The sequence below is a fragment of the Leuciscus leuciscus genome (assembly GCF_965113295.1).
Source record: "Leuciscus leuciscus genome assembly, chromosome: 24".
NCBI lineage: Eukaryota > Metazoa > Chordata > Actinopteri > Cypriniformes > Leuciscidae > Leuciscus > Leuciscus leuciscus.
The window spans coordinates 14,742,109-14,764,983 of NC_138723.1; the positions used below are offsets into that span (position 1 = coordinate 14,742,109).

The 22,875-nt window shown below is 38.6% G+C and overlaps 2 protein-coding genes across 4 annotated transcripts in view; one reads left to right on the forward strand and one right to left on the reverse strand.

Moving 5' to 3' along the window:
• Positions 1 to 586: 586 nt before the first annotated feature.
• The window catches only part of hrh2b (histamine receptor H2b), a 29,019-nt gene continuing 6,730 nt past the window's right edge, over positions 587 to 22,875 (forward strand). The window contains exons 1-3 of one of the 3 annotated variants that reach the window (XM_082158361.1): positions 587 to 1,384; positions 2,338 to 2,960; positions 3,172 to 3,830. In XM_082158361.1, coding sequence (XP_082014487.1) covers positions 764 to 1,384; positions 2,338 to 2,670 — 954 coding nt within the window. In that variant the 5' untranslated portion in view covers positions 587 to 763 and the 3' untranslated portion in view covers positions 2,671 to 2,960; positions 3,172 to 3,830. Of the gene's footprint in view, positions 1,385 to 2,337; positions 2,961 to 3,154; positions 4,084 to 22,875 lie in introns of those variants that run through there. The other 2 variants (XM_082158359.1, XM_082158360.1) reach the window with 2 other exon arrangements.
• LOC309489539 (protein mono-ADP-ribosyltransferase PARP14-like) lies at positions 3,879 to 21,041 on the reverse strand. Its single transcript, XM_082158347.1, has 17 exons — positions 20,780 to 21,041; positions 20,179 to 20,297; positions 13,813 to 13,843; positions 13,323 to 13,526; positions 12,210 to 12,443; positions 9,657 to 12,076; positions 9,181 to 9,417; positions 8,751 to 8,960; positions 8,469 to 8,577; positions 7,884 to 8,033; positions 7,730 to 7,792; positions 7,444 to 7,626; positions 7,141 to 7,347; positions 6,450 to 7,058; positions 6,219 to 6,364; positions 5,918 to 6,092; positions 3,879 to 4,573 (listed from the first exon to the last, which is right to left on the reverse strand). The coding sequence occupies exons 1-17, from the start codon at positions 20,952 to 20,954 to the stop codon at positions 4,293 to 4,295; spliced, it is 5,553 nt and encodes a 1,850-aa protein (XP_082014473.1). The 5' UTR covers positions 20,955 to 21,041; the 3' UTR covers positions 3,879 to 4,292.

A 22,875-nucleotide genomic window follows, 5' to 3' on the forward strand; every position in this document is an offset into this window, starting at 1 on the left:
AGATTAAGCCATGATTAGGCCTTAGTTCAATTAGGACATTTAAGTAGCTTTTATAAACATGCATTTAAAAAAAATAAAAACATTACAGGTGTGCATCTTGGGACAAAACAACGGCACTGAAATGTTTTGAGATATGTCAGTGCAAGTTGCTTTCAGTTAAAACAGCTCAAACATGTAATTTAGTCTGGGACTATAGGCTTAAGCCTTGTCTGTGAAACCAGGGAGAAAATGTCTACCATCTATTTAGTCAAAAATAAATATTGGTATCAAATAATGTTGCTTAACATGCTCCCACCTACTATTGGTTGATCAATCGGATAGATTGATCAACCTTTCCTTGATTCACCCTTTCCAAAATTCACACCATTGGTAGAGTAAATGCAGCGAAGGTCGGGAATGTGAAGCAAATGTTTTAATAGTGCCACCGAGTTATACTTTTCAAATGAACCTATAGCACTTTAAACTGGGATGGGATTAAGTACATTAACATTTGAAGTATTAAACATTACTAAAGGTTCTAAATGAATTAGCCAAATGGCTGCTTTTTTCTGTAACCATGTTCTTTTTTTCTTGTAGGAATAATGAGCCTGGGCTGATATCTGAGCAGTGGCCATAGATGGTAATGTTATGGCAGTTTTATAGCACCCAATGTAAATGTTTGAGAAAAACAGATGACACGTGGAGTCCTGACTAAACTAGTTTGGATATCACCTTGACATTTAAGGACAAAAATCTCCAAGCTTTCCTGCTTCAGCAGCTAACAATGACGTTCACTACCCTGCGCTGGGTGGTACTGGTGGCCTTCATTGCTCTGACCATTTGTGGAAACGTACTGGTTTGTCTGGCTGTGGCCACCAGTCGGCGTCTGCACCAGATTAGTAGCTGTTTTATACTATCACTGGCTGTGACAGACTTGCTGCTGGGTTTGCTGGTACTGCCGCTCTCTGCCATGCTGGAATTACGCAATGGGAGATGGCCTCTCGGAGGTGTTTTTTGCAACATCTACATCTCTTTGGATGTGATGCTCTGCAGTGCTTCAATCCTCACTCTACTAGCCATTAGTGTTGATCGTTATCTTGCCATTTCCAGCCCGCTCTGCTATCCCAGGAGGGTCACACCTAGACGGGTGGCGATCACACTGACTGGAATCTGGACGTGTTCTCTGGCTGTGTCCTTTGTGTCTATTAACCTAGGCTGGAACACACCTAACTTCAGAGTGCAAAACCTGGACTGGGTCATGTGGGATGAAGGAGAGGAAGGCAGGACCTGCCACTATGAATGGAATAATAAGTATGTGCTTCTCAAAGCATTTGGAATCTTCTACCTCCCTCTGCTGGTCATGTGTGGAATGTACCATCGTATATTTTGTGTTGCACGTGAGCAGGTACGTTTCTTCACTTGGGCCAATGACATGACAATTATGTCCCGATCTATGTATATTATTCAATTCAAACATGCAATGATTTGAATACACATCTTCTATGATGGACATGTTTTTAATTTCTGAATTAAAATTCATTGTGTGTTTGTGTGGGGGTATAAGAATAAAGTAAAAGAAAAATGTCAGCTATTGTTGATCAAAATGAATAGCCCCTTCCCAAACCAATATTATGTAGGGCATGTCGGGAATCTGAAGCAAATGTTTTGATAGCTCCACAGAGTTATTTTTTTACAAATTATTCTATAATTATTCAGGGTGATACAACTGCCCTGATATCATAATGAAGAAAAATGTAGAATGTAGAAAGTTAAAATATTGAAAAGAAAACCTTATTAAGCAGTTTGGCATAATCTTCTTATAAATTAAATATTTCAACAACCAAAAAGTCGCACTGCTTACTGTAATATTTAGAATAAGTGAAGCAGACTACAAAGCATGCATGAAACAGGAAATGACATCATAGAGAGATCAAAATCAAGATCATAATCTTTCTTAAAATATCATATAATTTGACATTTTTGTGTTGTAGAATAAGTGTATTTAATTGAGTAAATAATGAAATTTGCATTTAAAAAAGTTTTTAGCTTTAGTTTTTTTTATCGTTACACCAAGTGACAGAAGTCACTAATTTTAACATGTTGTTAGTATTAAATGTTTTTAACGCAATATGACACAAATATGACTAGAAAGAGTACATTCCTAAAAAAAAATTTTTTTAAAGATTGCACATTCCAACACTTTTTTTTTTTTTTTGTGGACAATCTTATTTGTCATTGACCCACCTCATAATCATCATACCAAATATCTCATTGCATCCACCCAGAAACAAACAAACAAAAAAAAACACACAATTTCTCTGTTCCCTGTCTCACTCTCTCTTCATGTCTCACTTTTAGGTGCGTCGTATACGGGCAACCACTCCATCCTTTGCTCAGGCTGCCAATGCAGTTGCCACTGCGCGGGAACACAAAGCCACAGTGACCCTGGCAGCAGTGCTTGGTGCTTTTGTCATCTGCTGGTTCCCCTATTTTACCTACTTCACATACATGGGAATGTGGGCAGATACCCATCCAAACAAATTGACTCACTCTATCGTTCTTTGGTTGGGATACCTCAACTCTGCACTGAATCCCATTCTCTACCCAGCCTTGAACCGGGATTTCCGTCGGGCATGCGCACAGCTGCTCTGCTGTAGACGCAGCAATCGGGGGGATTTGCCTTTTGTCTGAACAATGAATGCCCTTCTAAAAGAAACAGACTCATAGCTATTCAACGAAACATGCAGTGGATACTGTAACGCAAAGTTGAGATGTTGCCCAGAGAGAAAAAAAACAATAGGTGTCGGAGGAAAAGATGCACGAGAGACCAGAGATGGCGTATTTTCCCTGTGTTTAATAAAATTACTCAAACGTCATACTCGTCCGCCTACATGGGGATCGAGTGAGAAAAAGTATACAAACAAACCTCCAACTCTGGTCACAAATATAAAAGGTAAAAAAAAAAAAAGAAAGAGGTGGTGGTGGCGCATTGGATAAGACACATGCCTTTGGTGTGAGAGACCCGGGTTCGAATCCACTGTGAGACACCAATGTGTCCCTGAGCAAGACACTTAACCCCTAGTTGCTCAAGAGGCGTGCGACCTCTGACATATATAGCATTTGTAAGTCGCTTTGGATAAAAAGCGTCAGCTAAATGAATAAATGTAAATGTAAGAGTACAAAGGTCGGTAGAGCGGTTATCTCTTCTCCTCACCTGTAAAATCTATTACTGACACTCAACGCACATGCACAGTTCTCATTTGACCTCAGATTAACATAAAAGCACAAAGTGACCGTTACAATACCAGGACTCATTTCAGACTTTGAGAAAATAACTGCATGAATGCATTGCTAGAATCCCAAAATGAAGATAAGAATGGCCTGCAATGACTATTGAATTATAAAACCAGATTCAACAATACAAATGCTACCTAGACATTCCAAATGCACTAATATTTAATTATTATATCGACATAGTTGGCAATAACATCAGAAGGAATCAGAAGTCTTGCTCATCTACAGAAAATAGATACTTCCACATGGATAAAATGTGTGCATTGCATGGAAATATTTATGCTTGTTATATCGCTCTTGTGACTGACAGCCTCTGCTTTCTGCAACACCAAGGCCATTTCATTAGTGACTTTCAACCACTGCGGCAAAATTCCTTAAACTTCTCAACACACAGCTTTTGCTTTTGACAATGCACAAAAATAAATAAAAATAAATAAAGAAATAAATAAATGCTTTCTTTCCCTAAGTTGTGACTGAGTGGCCAAAGACAGGTGTTTAGGGAGGGCTCATCCCACCCCTGCCCATGCCTAGATCCGGCCCCGGGTGAGTCGACTTCAGTTAACTGTAACATTATACAGAGATTGTGATGTACTGTAAAATGAGACTTATTTGAAATGATTAAAATAATGTTTTATTTGCTAATGGTATTTCAGTCAACACTTTTGTTACATTTACATAATATAATTTGAAATCAATGTGGTCTTTCATCCACTGTAAAACAGAAATGCTCAGCACAAATCATTTTCTTTTTTGGTTTTTATTTATCATATGTTAAATTAGCAGGATAAAAACAAATCTGTTGCGGATTAACCCGAAGATTAAAAGAGAACCATGAGATTAAACAAAAATCAAAGGTTTTGGACAAAGCCTTTCTAGGGATAACATTACAGTCCTCTCATTTTTTCCCTCATTCTCATTTGCCACAGTAAAGATTATTGCAATCATTTATGTAATTCCTGCTAGTTAATATTTTACACGTTATATCAGTTCAACCTAATAAAAATAGCAACAACAACAAATCACTGGAAGGTGATTAAGTATTCTGGGTAAGCCTGTACATCATGGAAGATCACAAACATGGTTGGGTTGCTTATGTTGTCTGTCACACTGTTATAAAGATCAGCACTATTGGAGCTCTTCGCAGGGGGAACAGGAAGGCCTGGTTTTCCTTGAGTGAAATCACCGACAAGCACCCTGGCGAGGTACATGCGTTTATGTCCGTTGACATCAGGATTAGAATAGCCTCGGGCTGAGTAACTCGGGTCCACAGCAAAATATGAACCATTCCCATACATGGCTCCTAAAAACAGAACAAGAGCAATGGAATGTTGGTTTAAAAGACAAATTGATACAAGTGCAAATAAAGTTTATGCTGAATTTAACATTGTGGCGAGCAGGGCGGGGCCAAAAGTCATGGGAGCGGAGTGAGGACAGTGAAGGATGAAAGAGGACCAGGCCTGGGACATTTTAAGTTGTTATTTGATTGTTTATATGACCTGTATATCCTTGCCAACTGCTACGCTTTTCATTTTGTTATTTATTTTAGTATTAAAGTTTACGTGTAATGTTTGCCAGTTCTGCTTCCCTAAACTGAACTTTGTAACCAGAGCCGATCCTGACCTCCCTGGGGCCCTAAGCAAAATTCTGTTTAGGGGCCCTCATACCTGACCCGTGAGCCATGAACCATTTGCCATTGCCACACAGTCACACCTGACACCCCAGTGTTCCCACTACAATCCCTCCTTTAACTAGTTGTAGTGAAAATGTAATTCCTGATATCAGAAGACATTGTTACAAGTAAAAAGTTCATTCTTAATATCAAGAATTCACATTTTAAATAGTACAAATTTAATTATTGATATCAAAAATGCATAATTATCCTGTGAATGAATAAAAGCTAAAATGGCGCCAAAGCATGTCACTGTGTTTTAAATGATAAAAGTAATTCTTGATACTCTTGATTCTTGATGGTTATTATTTACTGAGGGATGTGCATCCATATTGACCAGAATCTCCAGCCAATCAACATTTTAAATTCAATGGAGCCTATCAATAGTCAATGTCAATACATTGCTTTCCATATTGCATTAGTGCAGAGTTGTAACTAAACCTTGACTGAGCGACTAGATAATCATCGTCTTGTTTTAAAACTATAATGAGGAGTGCCATCACGCCCGTATTGTACTGGTCCTGACTCACAACAGATGTTTCTGCTGGAAAGTGCGCGTTTCATTTCATGCACGTGCATATGATATGATCGCATGTTAACGCGCGACGCGGTTATCTTTTCCGAGCTGCAGTTTATAAACAAACACCGTTGTCCTTTGTCGTTTATTAAACATAATAAATCAACTCACATCAACTTAACTTTAGCCTACTGTTCTTTGCTGACATCAAACTTTGAGAGGAGAGTCACAAGTCTGCCTGATAACTGTTGCCGCAATGAACTCTTATGGTGTTGTTTTCTCTCTCTTTTCGTGACCAGAAGGATAGTTCCGCTTCATTTTCTCATCGATATTGTAAACATTGATTGACGCGCTTTGACACGAGGGGGAGGCGGGGCCTTGAGTAATTTGCGGGGCCCTACGCACTTTGCGTAGTGTGCGTATAGGGTTGATCGGCTCTGTTTGTAACAGACTAATACCATGCATCCCAGCGTAGCTGCGATTGAAGCCGTGGTGGTTGATCTGATCTGTCTTATCAGGGCCAGTGCCGTGGAAAAGACGCTGTTCATTGTTTTTGTGGTTGTTTTTGTCTTCCAGTTCCTCCTTTTTGATCATGTAGTTTCTCCAAAGTGTGCTGTTCTGAACTCTTTCAATCTGAAGACAAGAATAAACATTCAGCTTAATAAAACATTACTATTACACTATAGTGCTAAATTATAAAACCAAAACCTTTCAAAACTAATAAATACACATTCCTCCTTCTCCTTAGTCTAGTCTTACGTTAATGATGTTAGAACGTAGTCGGGTTCTTCTGAACTCTTTCTCCACTTCGTCATATTCAGTCGAGCCTGCTGTGAGTTTTACAAGAACAACTGAATTTCCTTTCATGTCCTCCCAGTGGGAAGGCAAAGAACTTTGAGCTGCATCTATAGACAAGAACAAAAACATGAATAACTAATCTTTGTACATGATGGCCATTGGATCATTGTCTAAATGATAAAATATTCACACCTTGCAGATCTACTCTATTCAATTCAATCCTCATTCTCCCTCTTCTGGCTTCTTTGCGTACTAAATCGGCATCATAATCATCATTATTAATCTTGATTCTCACTGAAGGTTGCTGGTTCTGAAAGGCCTTTTCCAGGTCATAATTAGTCAGCATATCAAAGTTTATGATGCTGCGTCCATTCTCCTGATATTGCCACTTGACTACACTGCTGATCATAAATGCCTCGCGTCTTCGGTTTTCATTCCTTTCCACCTTGCGGATCATGTCCCGAATACGACTCTCTGCACAGTGAACGTCTCTTGTCAGTCCCTCCAATGTGACGACAGAGTCTTGGCCTTTCTTCTCAAGTTGGACACTGACTGTGAACTCCCTCTGCATGCTGTTCAGCATTTCTACATCCTCCTTTGTGAAATGAGCAATGGCTGGATCACGGATTGGGATGGTCAAATGCTCCCGTACTATCAAGCTGTTGATCATGTCTCTGGCTTCCTTCAGGTCCTCTGGTGTCTCTCCACACAGCTGGAACACAGCTGGCTCAATTTCCTCACCCACCATCACAAACTCTTCATTTGAGGGAGATTCTGAACTTTCCCCCCTCCAAAAAAAGTCTGCAGGTTTGATAGAAAAAAATTGAGATCAATAATTTTTTATTTAAAAACAATTCAGATTAATAGAAAAAGGTTTACTAACCTTTAATTTTGGTAAAAAAACCTTTATCCTCCTCTACTTTTTCACCAGATCTTCTGACCATGCTTTGGTGGAAGTCTCCCAACATGTCCGTCTGGAATATGAGAAACTTCACAAACTTTACATGCACCAGTTTCTTTTTCTTCACAAAGTCAACAACTGCATCAACCATTGCATCTGCAACATCAGCTGGTTTTGCACCTCCCTGACCTAAAGGGTTACAGACAAATTTACCAAAAAAAGAGAAAATAATCAGCAATGTACTGCAACTACTGTATAAACATAAGACCAGACAAAGAGTCTTACCAGTGCCAAGAGCTGGGAAGGCTACTGAAGTAATTTGCCGTGTCTCGCACAACTTCAGAACAGACAAAACGACATCCTTAATGTCAGATGGACTATTGCGACCAATAATATGGATGATGTTTCCACATGGCAGGAGCCCGGCTGAGGTCACAATCTCTGTTTGCTGCGTGTTTGATGATCCCACTATTGGAAATAAATGGGTTTACCAATAGTATATAAAGTCCATTAGATCACTGTTGACGTATAAATCTAAAAGATAAAATATCAAATTTGAATGACTACAAACCAATCTGTGAACATTCATTTTCCACTTGTAATCCAGCGGCGTCTAAAATGGCCTTTGATACTCCTGGATTACAAAGAGAAATTGGCAGTTACATTGTAATTCTCTTTGAATGTGAAATTAATTCTAAATGAAACTGAAATGAAGTTGGATTAACCTGCTTTCAGAGAAAATGTCTGATTTGAGGAGTTGACAATTGCATCAGTTTTTTCTTTAGTTATATCTCCTGATGAAACCTCCAGAGTCACTCGACCCAGCTGCATAGTGTGCACCCCAAGAGAGGGAGAGGAGACTTTGCCAACAAGCCCTAATTATAATAAAATAATAAAATGCAGAGATGTATGGAAAAATCTCAAAGTTAACCTGATTACACAATTTGAGTGCTCTATATAAAGTTATTAATGAACTTTCGCTTACAAATTGAAAATATGCTTACAATAAACTTTATATCATACAAACCAAACCATTTGTCATGTATGTTAAAACTTTTACTATTGACCACTAATCAACATCTGGTTTCATAATTTGGTTGAATAATAAATTAGATATAATGTATCAAAATATATATTTTAATTACAAATCTTTGCATTCAGTGACAACAACATAAAACATCTGGTTTCATAATTTGGTTGAATAATAAATTAGCTATAATGTATCAAAATACATATTTTAATTACAAATCTTTGCATTCAGTGACAACAACATAAAAATAAGTGGGATGGACATCAGATAAGAAAGTTACCAGAGGTCTGAGCTGACTTGCCAGAAATATTTATTACAGGCATGAAATGTTGATCTGCTGCTTTTGTGATGGGACCTTGGATCCTTTGTCTAAAGATGCTGGTAAAGCACTAATAGATAAAGCACAGAAATATACAAGACAACATTAACATGAGCAACTATGGTAGATTATCAAAATGTTAAAAAAAAAAGTGGTTTAACAACAACAACAACAACAATAGATTTTGAGATTTTAAAAAAATATGTGCTTTATGGTCCTTGAATCTATTTTTCCTTCACTCACCTGAATGCTCTCTTTGTCAGAAGGGTGCACGATCACAGTTACCTCTCGAAGATTTGTACAGTTAAATTCCTGGAATTCTGTCAGCATGATTCTGGCCACCAGATCTTTAGGAAAGCCAAGATTCCCAGTGCCGATAGCTGGGAAGACGACTGAAGCCATTCTACAGGTGTCTGCTTTTTTCAGGCAACCTCTAATGATCTGAACGAGTACCTTTTAAAATTTGAATAAACACATCTGTTATGATCTTTAAAAAAGGTACAATTTAAGTAAATAAGTAAAGCCTACATATGAGGCACATTTGCATTATTCATTTAACAATTTACAATCAGCCAGCAATTACTGTTAATAAATAATGTTAATTTAAATTCAACATACAAATTATTAACTGAAAAACAAAGATAAATATAACTTGAGGTAAATTATGTCTCACCTTATCTGCCGAGTCTTGTCCACCGTTCCAAATTGGGCAAACTACATGGAAGACTTTGGAACAATTCAGATTATAACCATCTGTGATGACCATTTCACCATAATTCCGATTGTCTGAGTGAGCAGCTCTGATGATTTCTGACTGGATCTGATGACCTGCAGTCTGAAGGAGTGCTCTGGAGACGGCACCTTTACTGAGGTCCAAGTCCTCCGATATAGTGTTTACAATGATATCAGCCTGCAGGAGAAACTAACAAGTCATTTCTGAAGAGGGAGAAACTTAAAAAATAATATGTTTGCAGTGTAATATCTTCTCAAGTCATTTTTTTAAATGATTTTTAGATATTTGGCATCCAGTCAAAAAAGACTAATCAGGGCCCGAGCACAGATGGTATGAGGACCCTCTTGGAATTGCTCTGTTTATTAAAAGCTATTTTTCTGGTTTTATAAGTAACAAATAATCTAGAATTCACTTACACGTGCATCCTGGATGTTCCCTGCACTCAGATTGATTTTTAGTTCCTCTTTTGTAGTTTTGGTCGTAAGAACACTCAACCTTTCAGATTTATCAGATCTGCCACTAGAGCCTGAGTGCGCTTTTCCTTCAAAGTCTTTATTACCCCGGCCTTTGGGACCTTCAAACACTTGGTTTCTTTGGCCATAGTTTCTGTGGCCATAGTTTCTGTGGCCACTTTCAGGATAGCCCTGTCTATAGTTACTATACCCATGAGGTTTGTTTTGCTGAGGGAAAGTCATTTTGGGGTTATAAGCAGAAAACTCCTTTCTGACAGCTTCAGCCATGGCTTTTACATTGCTGCCATTGTTGTCAACCAAGTGAATCTCAGTTAATGTGCTACTGGAGCCTCTCCGGTTATTATCTTCAATGTACTCACACACTTCTTTGGTGATTGATTCAGTGCAAAGTTCAAGAGGACAACCAAATATCCCTGAACTAATAACTGGAATTGCAATGGAGGAGCAGTTTTTGCTCGACGCCTGGTTCAAGCTTTCCCTCACAGCACGTCTCAGGCGTTGCACTGCGGTACGTCGGTCTGAATCACTGAAGCGAGGTCCAACAGCATGTACCACATATTTACAGGGAAGACGACCAGCGTCAGTGATGATGGCATCTCCAGGCTTCAGAGGCCCATTGACTTTTATGTAATGGTCAGAGTATTGCTGTAGACATGGTCCGGCAGCTTGTAGAAGTGCGAAAGCTACACCACCACTGTGCATCAGATCTTCATTAGCAGCGTTGACCACAGCATCAACACTGAGCTTGCAAATGTCTGCCATCCTGACAGTAACACTTATTCCACCTGGTGTTTGAACTTCACAAGAGACCTGGCCAAAATCTTCAAAACTGCTTTCAGAAAATTTAACCTCCTCCTCTTCCAGCATGTCATCTTCCTGGAGCACCACCAAAAAGCTTTTTTCTTTCAACAGTAATGAGAGCATCATTTTACCCTGTTCCTTGAAGTACTTCTTTGCTCCTGCCTTTTTAATGATGTGTGTGTCAGTGTAGAGAGCATCTGCCAACCTTTTAAAAAAAGTCAAAGCTGGCTGGACAAATATACGCTCTCCAGACAGTCTGATCCAGGGTCTCTTTGAATCAAAATTCACTTTCACCTCCTCAGACTTCATTAAATGTTGCCAGTCTTGTGATTTTCTGTCTTTTATGAATTCAACTGCTGCATGTGATTTGACACGAACAGTTTCTTTAATTCTAGTGTGTTCTACAATGAAACGTCCCAAGTTCTCACTGACCTCCATCACTGGTTCTCTGAATCCAGTCACTATTATTTTGTCTCTCTGTTTAGAAAAGTTTATAATCACAGATGTCTTTTTGGAAGTATTGAACAATTCTTGCCATTGTTTTTTGACAACCTGCCACTCTGGCATTTGAAGGACACCCTGATCTTCTATAATGAGGTCTTTGGATGTAAGAACCGTATTCACCCTCTTCTCTGCCTCAATAAGTGCTTTTTCTGTGCTTCCAATCACAACAACATCTTCATTTTCGATTGTGTAGACAGCAGTTATTTCATGAGATATAAAGAGATCTGTGGACATTTCATCACAGTTCACTGATCTCAGGAACTCAAGGACTGAACGGTCAATCTTTAAGGGCTTCTGTTTCATGTTTATTTTCTTCTCAAGGACCCAATTCTTGAACATGATGATATCTGTATGAAGACCTGCTAAAACTAAGCTGTTTATTTTTTTGTCGTAGTCAATGTGCAGGTGTGGAGGAACAGCACTTTTCAGGCCATCTTGTAAAAGCAGAGAGTACATGGCAGGAGAAATCTCCATATGGTCTGTCACACTGTTCTTCTCTCTCTCTATTTGATTTGTTGCTCTCTCTATAATTTTCTCCATGATGGGCTTCAGTCCAGTTATCTCATGGGTCATTCCCGCCAGTGTCAGGACACCTTTAGAGGCATCCATATCTGTGAAAACCTTATCTTTCACCAATTCCTTTACATCACTCTCCACTTTAGACCACAAGGGGTGTGACACCGGCCACTCAGACGTTGTGTAGTTTGAGATTATTTTCTTGAAGGCATCACAGGCATTCTTACTCCAGCCGTCAATGTGTCTTCTGGTAACTCCTTTCTGTTTCAGTAATGCTGGATCAGGACTGAGCAAAGCTTCAGGTTTGTCCATGTTTACTTGGCAGAAGTGTGAGCTCATCTGGTCTTTAATAGAGGAAATCTCCCCTTTCTTGAGGAGGAACTCCCTGATGGCAGGATGTACACTGACTGTAATGGGTTCAGGCAGCTTCAAATGTGGTCTGTTGCCACCATACAAGACTGTATCCAGTGATTTAAAGTAGGGATATATCTTGACTGGAACTTCACAGATGTTATTATCTTGCTTCAAAATTCTCTCTTTTGCTGTAAAGAATGAAAGTTGCAGGTACAATGAATAAATGCACTGATATTGTCTACAGTAAATGAGGTAAATAAATGAAACCAAATCCAGAACTGTAACAGCAAAGACTACCAGCAATTGCACATGTATTTATACCTTCTTCCTCCTGAAAGATAATAATGGCTGTGTGTTCTGATGGAATTGTGATAACTTCCTCAACTGGACCACCCCATTTCTCGAAATACAGCTCCAGCAGCATCTTGTTGTTGTTGGCCTCAGCTGGAAGATTCTCCACCCGCACACATGTGGTTCTCTCCAGTGCACAGGCCCTCAGATCATTCTTCTTGAACTTTTTATGCGTTCTACTGTCCTCAAGGAACTTTACTGCATCTGTCAGAAATTATAGTTTACAGAATGCATTTGATCAGGGGCGCGAGAAGTACAGGTGCTGCTGCACCCCGTTTTCACAGGATTGTAAATTCAATGCAAATTTTTGTTGATTTACATTTATTCATTTTTAGCATTTGATAATTTATTTGTGATAAAAACTTTTTAAGTGGGCTATTTAAAAAAAAAAGAAGTGTTATTTACATATCAAGGAAAACATCTTGGAGCGCTGCTTGCTGGAAGGACCCAGAAGCTGCTCTTTGGTTGGGTTTCAAACTTGTATTTATAGAAAACAAGATTCAAGGCACTTCTGGTTCAAAAAAGTTAAAAAGCCTTCATTTAAACCATGGCTCACTTAAGAAATGTTAAAAATAACAAAAAAAATGCACATTTAATTTTTTATTTTAATGTCCCATATACCGGTCCGTTGCATTACGATTGCAAGCAGTATCAATCATGTCAAAAAAGTGATGTGCAGTCAAATATGTGTAAGCTGTTTAAACGATTGTTCTCACCGATACGCTTGTTGTGCTTCGTGGAGTTTTGCATGTTTTATAGACTCGATAATATTTCTTATTTAAATGTTGTGACCTAAAACAAAAACACAGCAACCCCAACCTAAACCTTCTTCCCACGCCCCTGTCAAGTCATAATAGCATACAACTATATATACCAGCAAAATATCAAAGGTGTTAATTTTATAAAAATCTAATTTTTAGATCTACAATTTTCTTCAGTTTTCTAATTTCCTCCGGGGAAAAAAAACCATCACATAAAGCTTAAGCAGTCAAGATTAAGTTTTTGGTGCAAAAGAGTTTGACTAACTGAATTATGCTTACATTATGATAAAAAAAAGTATCTATATGTTATATGATAACTTACCACTGGGATTCTTAAAGGTCACAACTGCTTTTCTTAATTCCGGTATTAATTCCATTGTAAAGTCATTTTCAGAAAGACTTGTGATGTTCTCCACCAAAAGAGTCAAAACATCTTGTTTAATCTCATCTGGAAGGTTCTCCAAGACCACAGCACTTGATTCTTGAGGCTTATTCACATCCAAATCAGTTTGAGGGGCACTTTGATCTTCAGGCAAAATAAAAGTGACACATATTTATAAAATGTTATTGCAGGATGTAAAAAAAGGATGATTAAAAGCATTAAAGGATAATTTTTTGTTAAGTCAGTTCAAACAGTATCAACTACTGTTAACTAACAAAATAATGTTTTGTATCATTTAGTAATAAATATCTTTAACATTGAAAACAAATGTGTTAAAAAGTACATCAGCAATAACAGTATGATAACCTAACTAATAAAAGATCACATGCATGCATGCAGTCAGAGACCAAAGTCCAGATGATTTACTCACTTGGCTCCTGATATCCACATGCCTGGTCCACCTGAAAGCACAGCATTTACAATCAGTGTTGGGAAAGTAACTTTTAAAAGTAATGCATAACAATATTGCATTACTCCCTGAAAAGTGACTAATAGTTTTTATGTAAGTTTTCTCATCTAGGCTGGGCTTGTTTGTTTTTAATAAACATTAATAAGCATCAACAAAAATTTATATTTTTGCAAATGTAAAGGCCCTTTTAAGCTGCAGTGTGTAAAAAAACAACAAAAACATAACCAGCCAGTGTTCAAAACTATCTGCTTGCCTTGGCTCGATTCAAATTGGTTAGCTTTTAATAATGATTTTAATTCCAGTGGTACTGGTGGATTTCCACGGGAAATTCAAGCATGTCTTTGCGTCATTACGTCACATCTGTCCACATAAAGAAGGAGTCCCGGCTAGTAGGCTATATTGCGTGTGAGGATGTTCGAGGTGTAGATTTATAGCCTTTTCTCACAGCACTTGAAATAATTAAACTTATAGCGGATCCAGAATGTATCAAATGACAATCACCAGTGACAACTGGAGATTCACCAGTTGTAAAACCCAAAAGACTTCGGACTTCGGAGTGGTTAGAGAAAAAAAGAGACTGCAACCGGGCCCATGCGAAAACAAGGATAAACATCGGCAGGGCTTTTGAAAGATGGCGTGAACTCTGTGTTTTAAAGGGGTTCAAAACGGACGCAGAGACGGCCTTTTTTTTTGCTAGACAGGTAAGACATTTCAATAGTTTAATTACGTAACAGTAGCGCACTTGTTCGCTTAATTTACACAGTTACGGAGTTTCCTTTGTTGTGCCTTTCTCGTTTTTCTATTATGGTAAATATGAATTGTTTTGTGCTAGCTATGAGAGAGCGCAATTCACCTAAACTGCAAGAAAATCAAACCCGCCTCCTCCGTTGTCAAGTATTGGATCTGAATCAGATCGGTAAAGTGAAAATTTTCCTGTCGTAAGATGTTTATATTAAGTTATATTATAACATGTTTATGCATAACAGGGATTCCGTTCATACCAGGGGCGATTCTAGGATTTTCATTTTAGGGGGGCTCAGCCCCCAATGAGGGTATGATGTAAAAAAAAAAAAAAAAAAAGGTTAGTTTATGGTCTAATGCTCATTATTAAGTAGTTTCATTCATTCATCCAGTAACATGCATATGGCACGGTTTTATAATCACTGAGGTACCGAATGTGAGGTAGTTAGGGGGGTTTGGGGGCATGCTCCCCCGAGAAAATTTTGATTTCTCTGATCTACATATGTGCATTTTAAGATGTTTTGAAGGCCAAAAAAATTGGATGACAATAGCTTTAAAACCATGTGCGGGCAGCTGTTTTTTTCTCACCTCATCAGCATCACACTCTTTTTCTCTTTGTTTTTATCTTGCTCTGTCTTTTCCCCTCCTAAAGCTGAGCTTTGACTGATACAGGCTTTTAATTTTTGTCTGTCAGTGAAGAAAGTAAACATAGGGTCAACTGATAGGTTGATTTATGAATCATTTTCTCAGACAAAGCTACCAGGAAAGCTAGGTAACTAAGTCCATCTACAATGAAATATAAATTATTTATTTTATTTTTTAAGCTTTTTAGCCTTTGTAATCAACAATACGGTTGGTTATTCATCAAGTCCCCCCGTGAAAATCTATTTAATTTCAAATCATTTAACTAACCAGCTAAACGTGTATTAATGTAACTGTCTATTGGCAATATGATTAATCTGTTCTATATTCATTTCTATTTATTAAAAATAACAACATGAATTATCAATTTGCCACTTCTATAAATCAAGTGCTTAAAAGAAAAGCACAAATCCCTTTACTCTACTCTTACTCTAATATATGTAGGCTATAGCCTACACTTCTACTGATTCATTATTACTTAATACAAAACTATATTTATTAATACAAAACCAAATAACTCCACATGATGTTTCTCTCTCAAGGCCATCTAGTGCTTTCAGACAATGATGTGTGTCTTTAATCATTTCTGTGCATGGCAGCATAATGTAATAACGAAATACAAAATAATATGTTTTAAAGTTTAAAAAGTAAATTAAAATAAATCATGATCGTTTTCTAAAGTATGTTTTCATGGGTGTTAATCGCTTCATTTTTGTTTTGTAGAAAAAAACAACTATCACACTGATAAGGGCTGAAGGTGAACGCAGCGAAACGTATTGGTATTGGAAGAGAAACCGAACCGTCCCGTGTTGCTCCCAATGCTCCAGTAACATTACATTATGTAAACTGCAATGCATAAATGACAAAGAACTGCACCGATGCAGATGTAATATCATAGCAATCTATCAATAAATGCACTCACGACACACCTCGCTCTGCTCGGCCTCGGCGCCCCTGCAGATTGAAAAATGCGCTAAATCCAAGCAGACTCAGATAAGGGGAGGAGCCGAAACTTGACGCAGCTTGCCGCCGTTTCAAATGAGTTTTTTTAAAGGGGACTGAAGCGATAAAAAATATATTAATCAAATATTTTTTAGGGGGGCTGGGCAGAAGTTTAGGGGGGCTGAAGCCCCCCTAAAAAGGGCCTAGTGACGCCCCTGGTTCATACACCGTTTATTTCATAGCACTATGATTGTTATTTGTTTGTACAAAATAACTGCTCTTCTATGATTTGCACGGTTTGACGTGATATGATAAGCGATCGTTAGATTTAATCAGTGCGATTTACTGCAATGCTTTTTTCCCCTTAGTTGATCAGAACAAAAGTGGATGTTACTTACTTGTTCAGACGTCATTTTCCGTTGAAAATTCTAATATTAGTCATACTTCCAAAAAGTACTGAATGCCCGTATCCACACCTCACCTTAAAACATTGGATTCATCCACACTGTTTTATGCCGATGTACAACCCATGTAAATTTGAAAATTCCGCAAATAACTGCAATTGCATATTTCGAACAGAGATGGCGACAAAGAGGAAAAACTACGGACTGCAGCTTTAAAGGGGGGGTGAAATGCTATTTCATGCATACTGAGTTTTTTACACTGTTAAAGAGTTGGATTCCCATGCTAAACATGGACAAAGTTTCAAAAATTAAGTTGTACGTTTTATGGAGTATTTCTGTGGCAAAAATACTCCTTCCGATTTGTCACAAGTTTCGGAAAGGTTTTTTTCGAGTATGGGCCTGTGTGACGTCAGATGGGGCGGAATTTCCTTATACGGGTCCTAAGGGCACTTCTCCCGTAAGGGCGCGCACGCACCCGTAGACCAGAGCGAGAGAGCGAAAGCAGTACGCCCATCAAAGCGCTGTGCTCGGCTTTAGGGAAGTCATCAACGGAGTTGTGCAAGTGTTTTTGGTTGTTCCCTGCATTTCGACGATGATTGTTTTATAAACAAGGCCCAGTTCGACGCCGGATTTGCAGATCGTCTAATGCTTAAGGATGGAGCAGTCCCAACGATAAAGGTTCACGGTCGTGCGTTGGAACCGCAGGCGGTGAGTAAAACTGCTTCAAATGTCTGTGTGTTGTTAGCTATCGACGCGTAAGCACAGCAAGTAAACAACATGATCACGTATAGTTAAAGGTGAACTAAGTAACTTTTTTTACCTTAACTGAACAGCTTCGGAGTCAGTGGAATGGTTATATTACTTATTTCGGGTTGAATGGTGGTCGTTTCGCACCCCCCTGGTGCCCGTGAGCGGAAAATACGCACTTGCAACTTTGAGCCGGCGGGCCGCCGGCCGCTGCGTCAGGAAGTCTCGCGTGATATCAGGTCTCTCGATGTAAACAATTGCTTTACGGCCAAAAGAAATCTGCTAAAATGCTGTCATTATTGCGCTCCCTCACGCTGTCCGAACCCGAATGAAGAAGACGTTTTAAAGAATGTCCCATCTGCTTTGATGTCGTTGATCTATAGCCTCTGGTGTCTGAGAATCACCAACGAGTTTTTACAACAGTGTTGTCAAATATCTATTCCGAAGCTGTGGGGGGAGCTCTAGAGAGAAACCTGCGAGCAAAAAGCGAGAATACAGCGAAGAAATCCCAAAGCTACTGAGTGCTGCTTTAATGTATCTATGGAGCATGCGATGTATGGTGTGTGTGTGATTCGCGCTAGTGATTCTTTAGCTCCGCCCACACGGCACGCCTCCAGCCGCTCTTTTTTTTCCGGAAAGACTCGGTACAGCCTATCTTTCTTTTATAAATATAATAAAACTAAAAACTTTTTGGAGATATGAAGGATGCAATACTACTCTATAGGTACTCAAGATTAACATGAGATTGACTGAAACTGAGTGTTTCACCCCCCCTTTAACAATGAATAAGCCTCAGGCTGAAGGAAAGGAAAATTCACATCTGACTGCACAGTAGAGGATGCAGCTCAAACAAACCTTTCAGCTGTGCTGCCATTCTGGATTGCAGAAGAATAGGACACAGGAGAAGAAATGTAATGTTTAACTAAAGTCATTTTTGCTTATTATTATGATTGAATTGGATCATCGAAGCAGCAAAGATATTGGTTAATAAAAAGAGATTAAATACAAAGTATCTGTGTAATTTAAAGGAACACGCCGACTTTTTGGGACTTTAGTTCATTCACCGTATCCCCCAGAGTTAGATAAGTCCATACATACCCTTCTCATCTCCGTGCGTGCCGTATATGTTAATATTGTTATGTTGTTAATATGTTATGTGTGTTTGTATTATGTACGCATCTATGGTGGAAACAAATTTCCTCTCGAGGACAAATAAAAATCTATCTATCTATCTATTTACATGTGATTTGTATAGTCACAGCGTGTACGAATAACAAGGTCATATGAGACACAGCCATCTTCTTACCCATATACATACTGGGAACTATATTCTCCGAAGGCGAAGCACTGCTACTTCTGCGGAGTGATTTGCTCGCAGCACCTGAGAAGCCCGTGGTGAGGAGCAGAGAGTTCGCTCAGAGTTGGAGTAATAGAGTCAGCAATTACTAGATAGTAAATGCATAGTTTACAATCATGTGTGTTCGCTGTATTGTAGAGAGCTGCAACAATAAACAGGAGAGACCTGGTAATACCATGATGTTTCATAGAATTCCAACCAAAAAACGCTGACCTGATGAATCTATGGCTACTCGCTCTGGATATAGATCCAAACACACCTGTAGCCATCATCAAGTACCATCGTGTTTGCTCAGAACATTTCACTGAGGACGGCTATTTTGAAAAAATGGAATTTGCCACACGGACCATGAAACGTGTGCTGAAGGATACGCCCATCCCATCGATAGTACAGACAGGACAAAGTGGATCACCTGCGGCTGCGGTAAGTGTTCCGTTATGTTTTTAGATGACTAGCCTACAGTAACAGTGCAATTAGCTAGATCTAATGTAACGTTAGTGACACTATTACATGAATAGGGTGGTCACCTTGTTATTTGTACGCTGTGACAATACAAATCACAACATGTAAATAGGAAAATGTTGGCGTTATTTTGTCACTTATTGGGAGCAGTAAGCTAGCTGGAGCCGTTTACCTCCAGTCTTTGTGCTAAGCTAGGCTAGCGGTGGGTGCGTCAGACAGAGTTACAGCACGCACGGAGATGAGAAGGGTATGTATGGACTTATCTAACTCTGGGGGATACGGTGAATAAGCTATCACCAAATAAGTCCCAAAAAGTCAGTGTGTTCCTTTAATTATTGCAGGTTTGCGTAATATTCAGAGTTTGTATTCAATTTGAGGGATACTGAATCTGTTTTTGTGCAAGTGAGATAAATTCCAATTACACAGTAAATTCATGCTCCGTCATGTTCACAGCGCACACAACGCCTCTGAACCTCACACCCGATTTCGATTTCTCTCAACATGGGGACAGGACAGGTGTCAGTCAATAAATGGGAAACACATTTAGTTTAAAACTAATCATGTTCACACAGCGCACACAATGCCTCTGCACCTCGGTCCCGATTTCTCTCAACATGGAGACAGGAGAGCTGTCAGTTATTAAATGTGAAATCAAAGTAACTTACGTTATTTATTTTTGTTGTAAATTTAAATGTAATGTGTTAGTTTACTAGTAAAAAAGTAATCTGATTATGAAACTCATGATGCATTACTCCCAACACTGTTTACAAATATGTAAATGATGAACACTACTAAACAAGTTATTAGTTCTCTCTACTCTAGCATTTTTCAACAAGATAGAGAAATGACAACCATCTTCATATAAACTCTAAAATGCATCTACGCATAACTGAATTAATATTTTATGATAGACCATTTTGTTAATTTTGTTTGACCTGCAATCTAAAGGATTAGATTTTTTAAGCCACTAAGCTAAGGTTTTATTGTAAAAGCATTGTGGTCTTAAATCTGCATTTTGCTATGTCTACTCACCTTTTGTCCAGTGCTGTCTGCCTGTTCCTCTACATCACTGGGTTTGTACACTTTCAGCTTGATTTTCTGACTGTCAATAGAAATAATGTGTTCTTCCTGAAGGAGAACGGCATCTCGGACTTAAACACAAACAATCAGACTTAGTCAGATACATCACAACACTTTAAGACGAAGAACATATCACAAAAAACAACAACAAAAAAAAAAAAAAAAAAAAAACGGAGTTTTATGTCGTTACGTGATAGCTGTAAGCTCACATGCAGTGGGTCCCAAAATAGCCTATGTTCTAAAATGTATGGCAATGAGTGACAACAGAGATTTTGCTATTATTCTTATTCATTACTTACAAAGTATGCAAATTTCAGGTTTAGCCTTGTAAGTATTCATAACTTTTTACTTTTCTTTAAAAGGATGACAACGGTGGCTATAAGAGTTATCAGAAGATTCACAGATTAGCTTATAGGCTAATTCGTGAAAGTTTACCGCACTTTGTATTTGAACCTGAAATTACCTTACGTGTATCGACAGCTTTATTACATTACTAAACAACACAAAACGTGTTATTTTGTTAAGGTGTTATGCTTTTGTGTTTAGCACTTACCGTCAGATGATTTGAACAGGATCGTAGCAGAGTTGCTTTCGCCATTATATTGCACGACGCAGTCTCCTCCCTGAGATTTCTTCTTACTCTGAAAGTGAATATGAAGTTTATTTTTCACACTTTTAGCGTGTTCAGTTCCCCAGTCTCCCTCGACAGAGAGGGGATATTCGTCCATCGTGATCGTTCTGGTCAACGAGGAAATGACTTGCGTGTCAGTGTTTATAATCACGCCCGCCTGCTTATTTTCACTTTCGTTTCTCCGTCAGTTTGTCATGAAACCGAGAGTGTGGCCTGTTTACAACACAGGAACGCTAGTAGCGCGATTGTTTATGTAAACTTTGACCCGAGAACAGTTAATAAACGCATGGTATATTATATTTAACTGTAGTATTGGGAGTTGTCTGGTGTTCCAGCAAACTTTTACTTATGTTTTATTATTAAAAGACAGCAGCATACATCGCTAGACAGACAACATTACCATTTATAATTAATATTCTGCTTAAATGTTGTAAGACGTAACAGATCACTCAGTGTGGTAATATATATATAATCTTTATTTTGCTCTGCAAGACAGAGGGAAAATATGTATTTTTTGTTTATAAATATTTAGAGTTCATTCTTTGAGTGACGTCATTGGTAATGTGCGTCAGGTTTCTCGACAAGAAAGATTTCCGCTTAGGATAGCCGACACCTGTGCATCCTTGCTCATAACTCTGGGTGCTTCTCAATTCTTATTTGTGCATCCTCGTTTCCTTTCCTCGCGTCTCAGCTCCACCCCCTGAAGGATGCGAGGGAAGGACGCAAGGAAAGAAAATGAGGACGGAGGAATCGAATGAAAGCTTTTTTATACACTGGAATACTTGATCACTCGAGCGTCACTTTGTAGCGCTCAAAGGATCTGCCCTTATGTTGTATTAGTTTGGTTATTTAAGAAATTCATAATAAATAATAAAGCAAGATACCATGTTGAAATATGTGAGATGTGTGGTTTATATAAACTGCAAAGGTAAAGTATAATTTTAAATTATTGTGACCGATGTGAAGGGCGAGGATAATTTATATGGAGGACCAAACCTGCAGAAATAAAAAATGAATAAATATGTTGACCAATAATATACAAACTCAAAACTCTAAACTCAAACACTTATAAACTCATCAATTTATACACTTATAAACTCTAAATTCATAAACTCAGAGTGTGCGTGTGTGACTGAGTGAGTGTGTGAGCCAGTGTGTGTGTGTGTGTGTGTGTGTGTGTGTGTGTGAACATAAACTTCAAACCACTTTAAACTTCTTAAGTTTAAAGCTTCCAGCTCCCAAGCAACTCCACAGCAACCAAACTTGAGTACCCTAGCAACCGTTTTGCAAGACCTATATCTCTGTATCAGAACATCGTATAGAGATGAGGTTTGGCTCTTTTGACTCATGCTAGCAAACAGCACTTCCAACATGCTACACATGCTAGCAGTGAATAGCTACATGCTAATATCAATTTAGTTAAGTGCTAAATCATGCCAATATCATGCTAAGAACTCTATAAAAACTCCATAGTAACATCTGTGACAACTACCAACCACCTAGTAACAACATAGCAACCGCCCTGAACACTCTAGCAACCCTCTATAAACGCACTAGCGACCACCCAAAATACCCTAGCAACCGCCTAGCAAGACCATAGTAACCACCTAGAAAACCCTAGCAACCACCCAAAATACCATAGCAACTGCCTAGCAACCGCTTAGTAACACAATAGCAACCACCCAGAACACCATAGCAACCACCTAGAAACACCCTAGTAACCACCTAGCAAACACCCAGAACATCCTAGCAACCGCCTAGCAACACCCTAGCAACCACCCATAATACCATTGCAACCACCTAGCAACATCCTAACAACCGCCTAGCAACCACCAAGAACACCTTAGCAACTGCCTAGCAACCACCCAGAATACCCTAGCAACCACCCAGGACATTTTAGCAACCCAGTAGAAACACCCTAGCAACTTTTTAACTTTAAACTACTTCAAACTTTAAAGGGATACTTCACCTCTGGACAGATTAATGTGTATTTAAAATAGGTCATTTATGTAGAAGAA